Source organism: Juglans microcarpa x Juglans regia, chromosome 5D, assembly GCF_004785595.1.
Source record: "Juglans microcarpa x Juglans regia isolate MS1-56 chromosome 5D, Jm3101_v1.0, whole genome shotgun sequence".
Lineage (NCBI taxonomy): Eukaryota > Viridiplantae > Streptophyta > Magnoliopsida > Fagales > Juglandaceae > Juglans > Juglans microcarpa x Juglans regia.
In genome coordinates, this window is record NC_054602.1 from 1,404,642 (window position 1) to 1,418,354 (window position 13,713).

Below are 13,713 nucleotides of genomic sequence, written 5' to 3' on the forward strand. Positions count from 1 at the left end.
ATTCCTTGATCATTAGAAGTTTTAAGCAACTTTTTAGGGTACATTTTATGGAATAAAAAATTAGGATCATTATAGCATATAGCAAATTTCATATAGGTCCTTTGATCCCACTTCACTTAATTTTGTGATAAAAAATATTAACATAACACTCATTTGCCATATCAAAATTAATCACATGATGATACACATTCATTATTTTAAGACTTAACATATAAAATTAATATTAAATATAAACTAAGTAACTAAATCTAGAAAAACTAACTAAAAATTGAATATATACTTTAAAATAAAATAAAAAATAACTAAATTCACAACTTTTTGGTGGCATTTGATAAGACACATTTTAGATTCAGAAAATGTTTTATCTCATTTCATATCATAATTACGATTTTTTCAAATTCACATACAAAATATAATAAACAGTTTAACTTTTTCAAATTCTAAAATAATATTAATATTAAAATATAATATTCTTATAATATTTTTTTCAACTTTTACCTTTTATTTAAAACCATTTCATCTCATACCTGAATTCAAATCAGTCCGACTACCTTCATAACGAGCCCACTTTGGGGCAACCAAAGAGGGCTTATTGGCCACCTTTGTGGGTGGAAACCTAGCCAAGGGGCCTACCTCCACGGTGGCCTTTGAAGGTCTTCCACGGGTGACACTCAACTTAGCGAGCCATTGGCAAGTTCTGTTTTTTATTTTTGTTATTTTCCATTGTTCAAAAAAAGTAATGGTATCGCATGCTAAGAGAGCATTTTTTAACGTTAATTGAGTATTTAAAAAATGTTGAGCTAGTATTTTTGAAATACACTCTAAAATTATCGATGATTTTCCATGTTTATCATAAACTGCCAAAACTGATATATTGCGTTTTAAAACCATAAATTAGGTTCCAATAACTTGAGGATACAATATATCAGTATTGCTAGTTTGGGTGAAAATTGCAAAAAATAGGTTTGAATTCAAAACTCATATCATCTCATTTAATTTAATCATTACAACTTTTACAAATTTTCACATAATATAAAATAAACAATTCAAATTTTTTTTTTATATTCTAATAATATTTTATTCAACTTTCATATTTTCTCAACTCATTATCCAAACATTCCCATAGTAATTTGAAGAGAAAAAAAGTATTTATAATCTAGTTCTAAGTAATTAGTATGTTTTATCTCTGCTTTGTTTAGATTTAGAGATGAATTAAATAAAATATTATTATAATATTATTTTTAATATTATTATTATTTTGAGATTTGAAAAAGTTGAATTGTTTATTATATTTTGTGCAAAAATTTGAGAAAATTGTAATGATGAGATGAAATGAATTGATGTGAGTTTCGAATCCAAACGAGAGCCTCATTTGGTTATGCAGATTAGATGATAAATCTGTGAGTAATAGTGAGATAGTTTATGATTAGCAGTGAAATAATTTGAATTAACATGTTTTATGAGATTTTAGAAAATGAGATAGAAAAAAGTTGAATATAAATATTATAAAATTAAAATATTGTTAAAATATAATTTGTTAATATTATTTTTGTTTTGAGATTTGAAAAAATTAAATTGTTTTTTGTGTTTTGTTTGAAAGTTTGGAGAAATTGTAGTGATTAGATAATAATTAGATGAAAAATTTGAAAAATATTTATGTTTAAATGATATTTAGATATTGAGATGAAATGAAAAGTGATTAGATGAGTTGAGACATCTAAAACCAAAACGGGTCGTAATATACGGACTCAGGCCTTAGAGAACTTTTCAACCCAACCCAGTTTGCGAACCCTATGAATCCAAACGATAGGGCTAGTCCGTCATTATGAAGTAGAATAGGGGTACTCCAGTCAACAAAAAGAATTGTGAATATTGATCGTCGGATCACTGTTCCTTCATATTGGGCCGTCGATACATTCCCAAAGTGAGGAAGGGAGCGGCTTCGAGAAAAATTCAAATTTCTACCCCAGCCCGCTCCCTTCCTAACTTCAGAGAGAGAGAGAGAGAGAGAGAGAGAGAGAGCACAAAGCCGGTGGACAGTGGACTGCGATAGCGAACCATTTCGCATTCATAGCAGCGAGATTAGCGTTTTCAGTAGCGGACCCGCTCTCTCTCTCGCCGCCGATCCAAAATGTCCGGCCGCCACGAGAAAGAGAAGGGCGTCAACGTTCAGGTCCTTCTTCGGTGCAGGTACTCAGTCTTCTTTCATACACTACTAAAATTACTCATCATCGGGTATTTTTATTTTTATTTTTTCGGATTGGAAAGTACGCTTTGCAACATGTAACTGATTCGTGGTTTTTTCCCTAGTATATGTCCTTTTGTTCTAATTTTTTTTTCTCAGGCCTTTTAGCGAGGAAGAGTTGCGGAGCAATGCACCGCAGGTTGTTACTTGCAACGAGTACAATAGAGAAGTGGCTGTGTCCCAAAACATTGCCGGGAAGCATATCGACAGGGTTTTCACTTTCGATAAGGTATGAAAATTAAGCCTGGTTAATTTGCTGACATAAATGTCGAGGTGGGTTTTTGAGATTGTGGAAAGTGCTATGGACCTGTTTATCGGTGCCCCATTTTGTGGGTCAATTAACAATTTCATGAAATTATCGGGCTGTGGGACAGCGTTAATTTCACAACTGGGTTCTTAGAATCCTTTTCTTAATCAGCCTCCAATTTTTCGAAGTCTCTTTTCTTAATTAGAAGGATTATTTTGAGGCGCTTTTTGTGTTTTAAATCTCCTACTAGAATTGCTGCTGAAATTTAGGTTTTTATTTGGTGCTGGGGATTAGCTGGCTTCAGCGGATTATTTTCTATACAATTTGGTCTAGGGTAAGCACTAGAGTAGGTTCACGTGTGTTTGTATGCACTTCACTTCTAGAAGACAGGGTAAAATGATTACGATATATTTTTGAATTTTGGTAAATCCTGTTTTCTTCGAGGGAGTGCTGTAAATGTAAAGAATTCACACGTAAGTGCCAGAAGCATTCAACAATGTTTTTTGAACTCGATTTTGATGTTTGGTGGTGGATGCTAAGAGTTTGTTGTGTGGATATATGAAGGTTTTTGGCCCTTCAGCCCAACAAAAAGATCTGTATGAACAAGCAGTGATCCCGATAGTGAATGAAGTTCTAGAGGGATTTAACTGTACCATATTCGCATATGGTCAAACTGGTACGGGAAAGACTTACACAATGGAAGGTGAATGCAAGAGGTCAAAGGTATAATATCTTCGTATCTAAACATTAGGTTCATGTTAACGCTCGTGCATTTTCCTGCGTGAATCATAATATGAGAGCTTGTTTGTGTCCCGTGATGTTGTGATAGAGTGGGCCAAACGGAGAATTGCCTCCAGAAGCTGGAGTTATACCTAGGGCTGTTCAGCAGATATTTGATACTCTTGAGAGCCAGAATGCAGAATATAGTGTAAAGGTAACTTTCTTGGAACTGTACAATGAGGAGATCACTGATTTGCTTGCGCCTGAGGAAATTTCGAGAGTTGCTTTGGAGGATAAGACGAAAAAGCAGTTGCCTCTGATGGAGGATGGGAAAGGTGGAGTTCTTGTTAGAGGTCTGGAGGAGGAAATTGTGACAAGTGCAAGTGAGATTTTTACTCTTATTGAAAGAGGATCTGCAAAACGTCGCACTGCAGAAACTTTACTAAACAAGCAGTCAAGGTACTTTTTGTTTCTAAAGTAGTTTTTATGCTTAGAGTGAAATTCATGCTTCCTTTTGTAATTAACAATATGTTTTTCACTGCAGTCGATCACATTCTTTGTTTTCCATTACAATACACATTAAGGAAGCAACACCAGAAGGTGAAGAACTAATTAAATGTGGCAAGCTGAATCTAGTTGATTTAGCTGGCTCGGAAAACATTTCTCGTTCTGGTGCTCGGGAGGTAACCATACTTTGTTTGATGCATGATTCTATTTCTGCTTTGTATTTACCTCTGATATTGCGCTACACCTCAAGCTGAAAGTTATGATTATTTTTTTAGAAAAATTAAATAAGCTCTACACTCTCCACGCCACTTAAAAATATGTAATTTTACTCTTTTATCATCATATTTTATGCTTCATAAAATATAAAATATGAGGATAAAAAAATAAAATTATATGTTTTTTAAATAATTTACAAAACTTCTGTGTAACGTGACTTTTTTTTTAACCGTGATTCTTAAAGGGCCGTGCAAGAGAAGCTGGAGAAATCAACAAAAGTTTACTGACTTTAGGGAGAGTGATTAATGCCCTCGTTGAGCATCTTGGGCATATCCCGTACAGGTTGGCACTTCTTTTTTAAAGTTATTGAGGTTATATCTCCATTATCTTTTTCCCACCAATGGTTAAATTTTTAACTGTGATTTAGGGATAGCAAGCTTACCCGTTTACTTCGTGACTCGCTGGGAGGAAGAACGAAGACATGCATTATAGCCACGGTTTCACCAGCTGTACACTGTTTGGAGGAAACTTTAAGTACGCTGGATTACGCGCATAGGGCCAAGAACATAAAAAATAAGCCCGAGGTTAGTTATTTCATGATTTTTTTGAGAGAATAATATGTTCAAAACATTAAGAATAAGCCTGCTGTCTACTGTATGGATGCCTTTTTATGTGCTATGTTTTTTAGTTACTGGTGTGATTTAAAGAGTAAACGTTTCTGCTAGCATTTCTGCTAGCATTTCCATGCATTTTTGCCCATTATATACTATGAACAACTGAATGATATACCCTGCGACACGTCTTTCTGGTTTCCTTTTCTTTAGTAAACTCTTATTAGTTTCCTTTAATCATGACTTTTTGTTTTGTACTTCTGTTTCCATGTTGGGTTCTGTTGATAGGATCTTGGTAAATGCTCATACCTTTGTGGTCTGAGTAAATGGTACACAACCTAGTGTCACCATTTTTCTCTGCTTGCTTTTGGGATTTTTAGGAGTAATGCCAGAAAGGTTATACTTTGAAGTTATAGTTGACCTTGAACATTGCGTGGAGGGATCTTTGGGGGTCCGTTTGCGTTCCATGCAAATTCTTGTTTTCTGATATTCACAAATTCGACGTCTTTGTAGGTTTGTTCGGGATGGGTTTCGTGCACATATTGTGTTGTTACTTTCAGTAATTTAGCAAAGTTTTAAGCATTTCAAATTTAATTATTATGTCTATAGCAAGTTTCTTTCTTTGTTTTGGTTACTTTTAGGTTAACCAAAAAATGATGAAGTCAACTCTTATCAAGGATCTTTATGGTGAAATTGATCGCCTGAAGGCAGGTGAGATAGGTGTTCGTTTTTGGTAAAACAGTATATTTGCGTGCAATTAGTGGTGCTGTGTGAAATTTGTGTGGGCTTCTTATATTCTTGTTTTTTCACCGTTGTCCTTTTATTTAGAGGTTTATGCTGCACGTGAAAAAAATGGTGTCTATATTCCGAAGGAGCGATACTATCAGGAGGAGAGTGAAAAAAAGGTATTGCATTCTCCCCTCCTCCCTCCTCCCATTTTCTTCTTTTTCTTAATGCTATTGCTTCCATTTGTATCTTTTGATCGCCATTGTCATAAATTGTTTCATTTTTATTGCACTGTGAATGTGATACTTATTCAATGTGGCTGTGGATACAGTATTGTTAAGAGAGAGAGAGGGGGGGGGGGATGTCCTTATTTGACTTGGAATAAGCACCAGATACATATTGAATGTTGTAGATGCTCACCTTCTGTGTTTTTTTTTTCATTGCTTAGTCAATTCTGATGCATTATTTTTTCCTTTATATGGAATGTGTTCTTTTCCTCGAGCTTAGGCTATGACAGATCAGATTGAGCAAATGGGGATTATGCTAGAAACACATCAGAAGGTTTGTGTGCGGCCTTAGTTTTTAAACATTGTTTTCTTGTTACATATAGCTGTTAAATTTTAACCTATTATATTTTTATCATGTTTCAAACAGCAAGTTGAGGAATTGCAAGATAAATATAATGTCCAAATCAGGCAATGCTCTGATTTGTGCCATAAACTTGATGCTACTGAGGTCAGTTGTTATATGTTTTTGTATGTGTTTTAGAATTTTTGGGTGGGTTTTGATCCTGATGTGGAAGATACCACCCAGAAAAACCTGAATCAAACCAACAAATTACTTGCCAACACTGAGGAGGAACTCCATACATGTCGGTATGCTTTGACGGAAAAGAATTTTATCATCTCTGAACAGAGAAAATCAGGTATGCATGAATCACTCTTTTTCATGTTTTGATATTATCTCGCGTATTCATATTGTTGCTCTATTTGTGGAACAGAAAATGCACTGGCTCATCACGCTTCTGTTTTACAATCTGACTTGGAAAAAGCTCTTCAAGATAATGCATTATTGTTTTCAAAAATTGGTATGCAGTCCACAGTTTATCTCTAGGCTTCAAATTGTATTGACTTGTCACTGAAAAACATTCTGCTTTCCTATGTGATATGCTGTAGGAAGAGAAGACAAACTTAATGCTGATAACAGATTGGTGGTGAACAATTTTGAATTAGAGCTTTCCCACCAAGTTGGTTCTCTTTGCAAATTGGTGGCAACTTCAATGAATGAACAGAAAGAGCAGCTTCAGAGTGTTGAGAAGCTATGCCATTCTTTTACAGGCATACATGATAAGGTATTAAATGATGCTTGCTTCTTCATTCTCATTAACTATTTGTTTTCGCCTGAACTATTTTTTATGATATATATATATATATATATTTTGGAATTGTAGTGTTGCCTCAGCACACTATTGTGTTTCATTCATATTTGATCTAGTCACCTTTTTCCTGCCTTTAGGCTGTTGTGGATGTCAAGAAGAAAGTTACAGCTTTGAGGGCTTTATATATGTCTCATACAGAGGCAGTGCAAAATGTTGTGCGCTTGCACAAGGCGACCTCTAATGCTGGGCTAGAGGAGATTTCTTCTTTGGCTGCTTTTAATGCACACTCTATTGAAGAAGTAGGTACACGGATCAAGTTTCCTCTTGTTTTATCTCCTACTATACCTCATGAATGGTTTTTTTTATTTTGTGGTTATAATTCCTTTTTCTGTTGTGTATTGGTTTTGTTGTAATTTTGTGTTGTTCGTGAATTAGTTTTTAGCATCAGAGGCCTGTGAAGCCTCTTCAATATTCAATGATCTTCAGGGTACTCTATCCACTCACCAGGGAGAATTGGCTGTTTTTGCAAGGGAATTGCGACAGGTTGGTGTCTTGCTGTAAATTCATTTTTTCTTTCCCCCATGATTGTTTTCTGAAAATTTGTTAACAATAGGTTTTTAGTTGAGTGACTGGTGGATTGAGTTTTCAAGATGGACATCCAATTTTTGACAGACCAAAATGAAAGGACAATGAACAAACAAAGGAGTGTTTGCTAGTGTTTTCTTCACAATTTAGCAAGAATTTATAGATTGGCACATCTAACGCCAGGAACCTTGTCATGGAAATTTGGTGTTCTTTTGATATAAATTTTTAGTGAAATTTTCTTAATTGATCTACGAGTGGAAAGTTTGATAAATGAAAGAATTGGAAAGTTGTCTTTTTTTTTTTGGTCTTGCCATTGTTCTCCCCTTTTTGGTTTTAAACTATTTCACTAATATGATCTAATATTTTCTTTTGTTCGCTTTGTATTGAAAAGAGATTTAACGTTAGTATTGAGCAAACGCGGGACATTTCTGATTACATTCACGGATTTCTTCAAAAGCTTCTGGAAGAATCAAAGAGGCTAGAAAATTATGCAGTGCATGCTGATGAAACTCAAGTGAGGAGCATTGCTGAGTTTCAAAAGGCCTATGAGGTATGAAAGATATGAGCTTTACTGCAGATATATCTTTTTCTGTGGAAATAACATGTCAAGGTTATTTTTTGCAGGAGCAATCAAAATTTGAAGCAGACAAGCTCATTGCTGATGTAACCAGTTTGGTCTCCGATCACATTCAGCGTCAAAAAGAGCTGGTCTGTTGTGTGTATTTCTTTATATATCTTCCATTTTTGTTTCTATGTTTTTGTCGAGAATTGTTTAAGAGTGGAGTTGACAGGTCGACACAAGGCTTGTTGATATTAGAGAAAGTGCTGTTGCAAACAAGGCATTCTTGGATAGACATGTTTCATCGGTGGAGGGTATCACAACAGATGCAAAAAGAAAGTGGCAGGCATTTTCTACACAAGCAGAGAATGATGCCAATGATGGTGCTGAATACTCTGCTGCAAAACATTGTCGCATGGAGGTACTCCTGCAGCAATGGTAAGTTTGATTCAATGCTTCCTTTGACTCTGAATCATATATTTTCATCTATTCTTTAACATTTGTTTTATCCAATTGGTTTAGTGTAAATACTGCTGAATCGGCTTTCAAACACTTGAAAAGGACACACGAGTGTGTGAATGAGATGGGCAGTAAACATGTTTCTGCTATGGTGTCACTTATCAGGTGAGTGGTTGATGGGTCCTATTGAATTCCTCTTGATTTATTACATTTTGTGGGTGCCTCTGCCCAATGTTTACTTTGACAACTCTTTCTAACTTGATCTTAAGGACACATCATTATTGTGGCCAAAAAAAGAAAAAGGATGCCTGAATCTTCATTTCTTCTCTTGATTTTATGCTCCTCATTAGTCTGATTTTCTACTTTATTAGTTTAATTTCAAATGTCTGATGCAGGAATGCTTCTGATAGCAATGATCAGCATGATGTTGAGATTAGTTCTGCTCGGGTTGCAGCTGAGCAAGATGTGTCAAAGAATAGCGAGGATGTTCTACAGCATGTTGATAGTGAGTGTTATGCGTTGAGACCTGTTTGAATATAATCTAGCTTTATATCAAACTTGCAATTAACCTAGGAATTTCCATTAAATCAAGTAGATATGAAAGTCATTTTTTGAGGAAAACTTTTCACCCTCTGTTAACTAGCCTGAATCTTATAGAGAATAGCCAATAAATAGAAATTTAAGTTGCACTGTTCTTGATGTGTCCTAAGATGCCACTGAGGTAATATTATAATCCGTTATTAATGGATGATGTACTTCTATGATTTACTGATTAAAAAAAAAAAAAAAGTTAATGGATGATGTACTTCTATGCATATTCTTGTTATTATGATTCTCTAACTGGCTTGCTTTTCATTTCTGATGCAGATCCGTTTAATTTTGATCTCAAAATATAGAGCAAATTGTGAATGATCACTCTATGCTTAGGTTTAACTAGTAACCCACATCACTGAATTTTTAGTGGTGTAGGGGCTAGCTAATGGTTAGAATTTATAGTTCATTAACACCTGCCCTTTACCTGGGAGAATCTAAGAAATTGGAAGGAAAACGTATCGATTTCATTTTACTTAAAACCAGGGGAGGCTTTAGTGATCGTTGTACAAAATAGGAAAGTATATCCAACCACTAGGCAATTGGTTAATGTGTGGAAATCACGTGATGATGCTAGGATTGAAGTTTGCAGGACTTGAACTGTGAGTGAATTTTTAAACCTAGTTCTGGCCTTGAATATAGTGAAGGTTCAATATCATTGTTTTTACAAGTACGTGATATCTTTGATTTATGTTATATTTGAATTAGGTTTGGTTATTTGCATGCAAATTTCTATGAATAAAGATGGATGATTGACGTTTGATGATATATCATTACTATTGATGTTGTTTTGCATCATATGAATAGGAATGTGATGTTTTCCTTGTGGACATCGATTGCTGCAGGTGTATCTGAGCAGGAGCGAGCATCGATATCTGGAATTTTGGAGGTTGTGAAAGCCCATGCAAATAGCCTCGAAATTCTAAGGGAAGATCACTCTGGCCAAGCGGCATGCATGGAGGAGAAGGCACGAGAAACCTTTCAGCAGCAATATATGGTATGTTGATCTAACACTTGGTATTATGCTGAGAATGTTGATTCGTATTTTCCGCTGTGTTTGGGCCGAGTGTCTCAGTCACAAGTCAACCTGAGGCTTCACCTTACTTTTTTTGGCACAATTACGGCCAAACTAGTAATTTCATCTATTTACGTAGTATTCTCGCAAATTAGTACGAATCTGTTACTGGCCTCTGCAAGATATAGTTACATTAAGCAATACCGTGCAGGATTATGAGGCCAGTGGCACAACACCAACAAGATTTGAGCCAGAAGTTCCAAGTAGGGGGACCATCGAGTCACTTCGAGCCATGCCAATGGAAGCCCTTATTGAGGAATTCCGGGAAAACCATTCATATGAATCATTGGAAGTGAAGGAACTGAAACCTTCGCTCATACCACGCTCACCGCTTATCCAACTGAACTAAAAATGCCGAGGTCTTTGCCTCATTTGCAAATTGCATAAGGGAATGAGATATATGTATTTGTATTATTCTTGTACACTTACCGTTGCTGTACGAGAAATTCTTAGAATGCTGGTGCTGCAGAGGGTGTAGTGTCATGTCCCGTACAGGGTATGAGTAAATCCTGTCTTGGGATTTATCAATCTGTAGCTTGATAAAAGGGATGTTGTATATTGACGCAAAAGCTTGGTTCACGATTGAAATTTATTTTTGGAATGCTCTTTGAATAACACTTGCTGTCATTTGACACGGTAATTCTAAAGTAATGCTATTTGTTCCATAACTTCCTTTACAATCTATACTTTATATTAATGAGAAATGTTGCAACTACAAAAAAATGTTATAAAAATAAATTTAAAAACTGACATAGGTTTATATGATATATTATATTTACTTTACAATAAAAATATTTTTGCAATTTAACATTTCTTATCAAATTATATCAGTTTATGAATTTTTTTTTGTAGAATCTTTCCGTGATTAAAACATTTATCTTAATTAAATAGATACTGTATATTTTAATTAAAATGAAAATACCTTTACTTAAACTTAGGATATAGTTTCTAATGGGCCGACTAGGTAAGTTTGGAGATTTGGCCCGGATGTTTCGCCTTCACCTGCCTCTAGCCATTGGCGAGGGGAAGGAAACTATAAAATCGTATCCAACAGCTGCTGTGGTTGAATGCTTGAATTTCCATGGCTTTCTTTGAATAATTCTTGCCGGTTGCGAAGGTAGTTAGACGTTACCGGCAATATTCCAATGTTCTAATGTTCAAACTTAAAACCCAGATCCTGTTACTCACAAACAATGATACGCTTCGCCTACTCTCAGCTTCTACGAGAAACCGTTATTTTCACCAACTAGTTCCTTGTACCCAGATTCAACCACCACTAGAATCTCATTTTTCTCAGACTCTGGACCCCATGGTTTGCATATCTCTGCTGCTGAACTGTAGAAACGTATTTCAGATTAGACAAGTTCATACCCAGGTGGCTGTGATTGGGATGCTCCGACACCTCATTGTGGCTAACAAGCTCTTATACACATATGCACAGCATAAAGCTATGGGTGATGCTTACGTCTTATTTGGTGGAATGAGAGAGAAAGACTCCGTTACTTGGAATGTAATGATTGCTGGGTTTGCTAAAGCTGGTGATTATATGAATTGTTTTGGGATATTTAGGGAGGTTATTCGATGTGGGGTGCGGCCAGATAATTATACATTGCCTTTCATGATAAGGGCCTGTAGGGATATAGTGGACCTCCAAATGGGTAGAGTGATTCACGAAATTGGTTTGAAATGCGGGTTGGAGCCGGATCATTTCGTCTGTGCTTCACTCGTGGACATGTATGCGAAATGTAGGGCAATGGAGGATGCTCGACTATTGTTTGATAAAATGCAAAATAGGAACCTTGTGACATGGACAATGATGATTGGTGCGTATGCTGAGTATGGGAATGCTAAAGAGTCGTTGGTTTTGTTTGATAGGATGAGAGATCAAGGCATTGTCCCTGATAAGGTTGCTATGCTGACGGTGGTTTATGCATGTGCAAAACTGGGGCTATGCATAAGGCGATATTTATTCATGATTATATTTGTAGGAATAAGTTTTCCTTGGATATCACCTTGGGAACTGCCATGATTGATATGTATGCTAAGTGTGGGAATGTTGATTCTGCGAAGGAAATATTTGATGGAATGCAAGAAAAGAATGTTGTCTCATGGAGTGCTATGATTGCAGCTTATGGGTATCATGGACAAGGAAGGAAAGCTCTTGCTCTATTCCCTATGATGTTGAGAAGTGGGATATCACCGAATAGGATCACTTTTATTTCACTCTTATATGCGTGTAGTCATGCAGGTTTAGTTGAAGATGGCCTTCAATTATTCTCCTCGATGTGGGATGATCATGGGGTGAGACCAGATGTGAAACACTATACTTGTATGGTTGATCTCTTGGGCCGTGCAGGGAGACTTGACGAGGCATTGAAACTGATTGAGAATATGACAGTTGAGAAAGATGAGGGGCTTTGGGGTGCTTTGCTCGGGGCATGCAGGATCTATGGCCATATGGACCTGGCTGAAAAGGCCGCAGAATCCCTTCTTAAGCTCCAGCCTCGGAACCCAGGGCGCTATGTATTGCTTTCAAATATTTATGCAAAAGCAGGAAGGTGGAAAGATGTGGCAAAGATCAGGAATATGATGATGCGAAGGAGATTAAAAAAGGTTCCTGGTTGGACTTGGATTGAGGTGGATAAAATAATTTATCAATTTAGTGTGGGTGACAAAACCCATCCTCAGTCAGAGGAGATCTATGGCATGCTGAAAAGTTTGAGCAAGAGGTTGGAGTTGGCTGGTTATGTCCCTGACACAAATTTTGTGTTGCATGATGTTGAAGAGGAAGTTAAGCTAGGAATTTTGTACACGCATAGTGAGAAGTTGGCAATAGCTTTCGGCCTTTTTAAAACGCCCGAGGGAACTCCTATCAGGATTACAAAAAATCTTAGGGTTTGTGGTGACTGTCACACATTCAGTAAGATGGTGTCAGCCATTACACACAGGGAGATCATTGTTCGAGATGCCAGTCGATTTCACCACTTCAAGATGGGTGCTTGCTCGTGCGATGATTATTGGTAACTTGCTTACTTGAGAGCAGCCAAAGCATGAATGGTATATTTGGGCAGTTTGTTTAAACTCAAAGTTATCGAAGAAGAATGTCAGTCATATATCTGCGAAACACATTTGTTACCATAGAGGCCATCTGGGACTTGCAGCGAGACTTTTTGGCTGATGCTTTGGACAGTCTCACATCATAACTTATACAGGTAATAGTTGTATCTTGAACATGAAAGAAGTAATACGAGAACCTATCCTTATGATGGTCTTAGCCCCACACATCTGGTAGTTGGCTGACTGCTGCTTACATACATTTGACATCTAGTCTTAATGCTTGATGTGGGAGACTCAATTCAGTAACGTGATTCTAAATAGGCAGGTGATCGAACTTATGATTATCTATGCTCGTATGTAATGCTTGGGCGCAATGTAAAGCATGTATTACAGGCGAGTCTTACCTTACTGGATGAGTACTATACAATTGGAACATATTATCCTAAGAAAGATTGTACTTGATACCACATCTGTTGATGGTTGGAGTGAGCTGAGATATGACAATGGCTGCGTTTATGCCTCAAAGACATCATTCGATGCTGGGAAGAACTGAAGGATTTTGTGGGGTTGGGCTAAGAGGCTGATACACATCAAGATGATAACTAGTAAAAGATGGGCTGGAATTCAGGTAATTAATAAATAATTTTGGGGTTCCGGACAACAATGCTTATATTTCAATTGCTGATCAATTACTTGATTTTCATTAGAATTGTATCAGGCTGTTCCGAGAATGGTGT

General features: G+C 36.4%; 2 protein-coding genes across 2 annotated transcripts; both read left to right on the plus strand.

Annotated features, from left to right (window-relative positions):
- The first annotated feature begins 1,942 nt into the window (after positions 1 to 1,942).
- Positions 1,943 to 10,268, plus strand: LOC121265363 (kinesin-like protein KIN-5C). The gene is made up of 23 exons (XM_041168968.1): positions 1,943 to 2,190; positions 2,345 to 2,474; positions 3,057 to 3,215; positions 3,322 to 3,671; positions 3,757 to 3,895; positions 4,180 to 4,277; positions 4,363 to 4,519; positions 5,188 to 5,257; positions 5,375 to 5,451; positions 5,780 to 5,833; positions 5,927 to 6,007; positions 6,086 to 6,197; positions 6,273 to 6,359; positions 6,448 to 6,623; positions 6,788 to 6,949; positions 7,086 to 7,193; positions 7,627 to 7,785; positions 7,860 to 7,943; positions 8,027 to 8,232; positions 8,317 to 8,418; positions 8,649 to 8,758; positions 9,690 to 9,841; positions 10,071 to 10,268. Exons 1-23 carry the CDS (start codon positions 2,132 to 2,134, stop codon positions 10,266 to 10,268), a joined length of 3,030 nt encoding a protein of 1,009 aa, XP_041024902.1. The 5' UTR covers positions 1,943 to 2,131.
- Positions 10,269 to 11,072: 804 nt separating this feature from the next.
- On the plus strand, positions 11,073 to 13,175 carry LOC121265375 (pentatricopeptide repeat-containing protein At4g21065-like). The gene is given in 2 exon segments (XM_041168986.1): positions 11,073 to 11,859; positions 11,862 to 13,175. Coding segments are annotated over 2 exon segments (1,869 nt in total). The 3' UTR covers positions 12,944 to 13,175.
- The last annotated feature ends 538 nt before the right edge of the window (positions 13,176 to 13,713 follow it).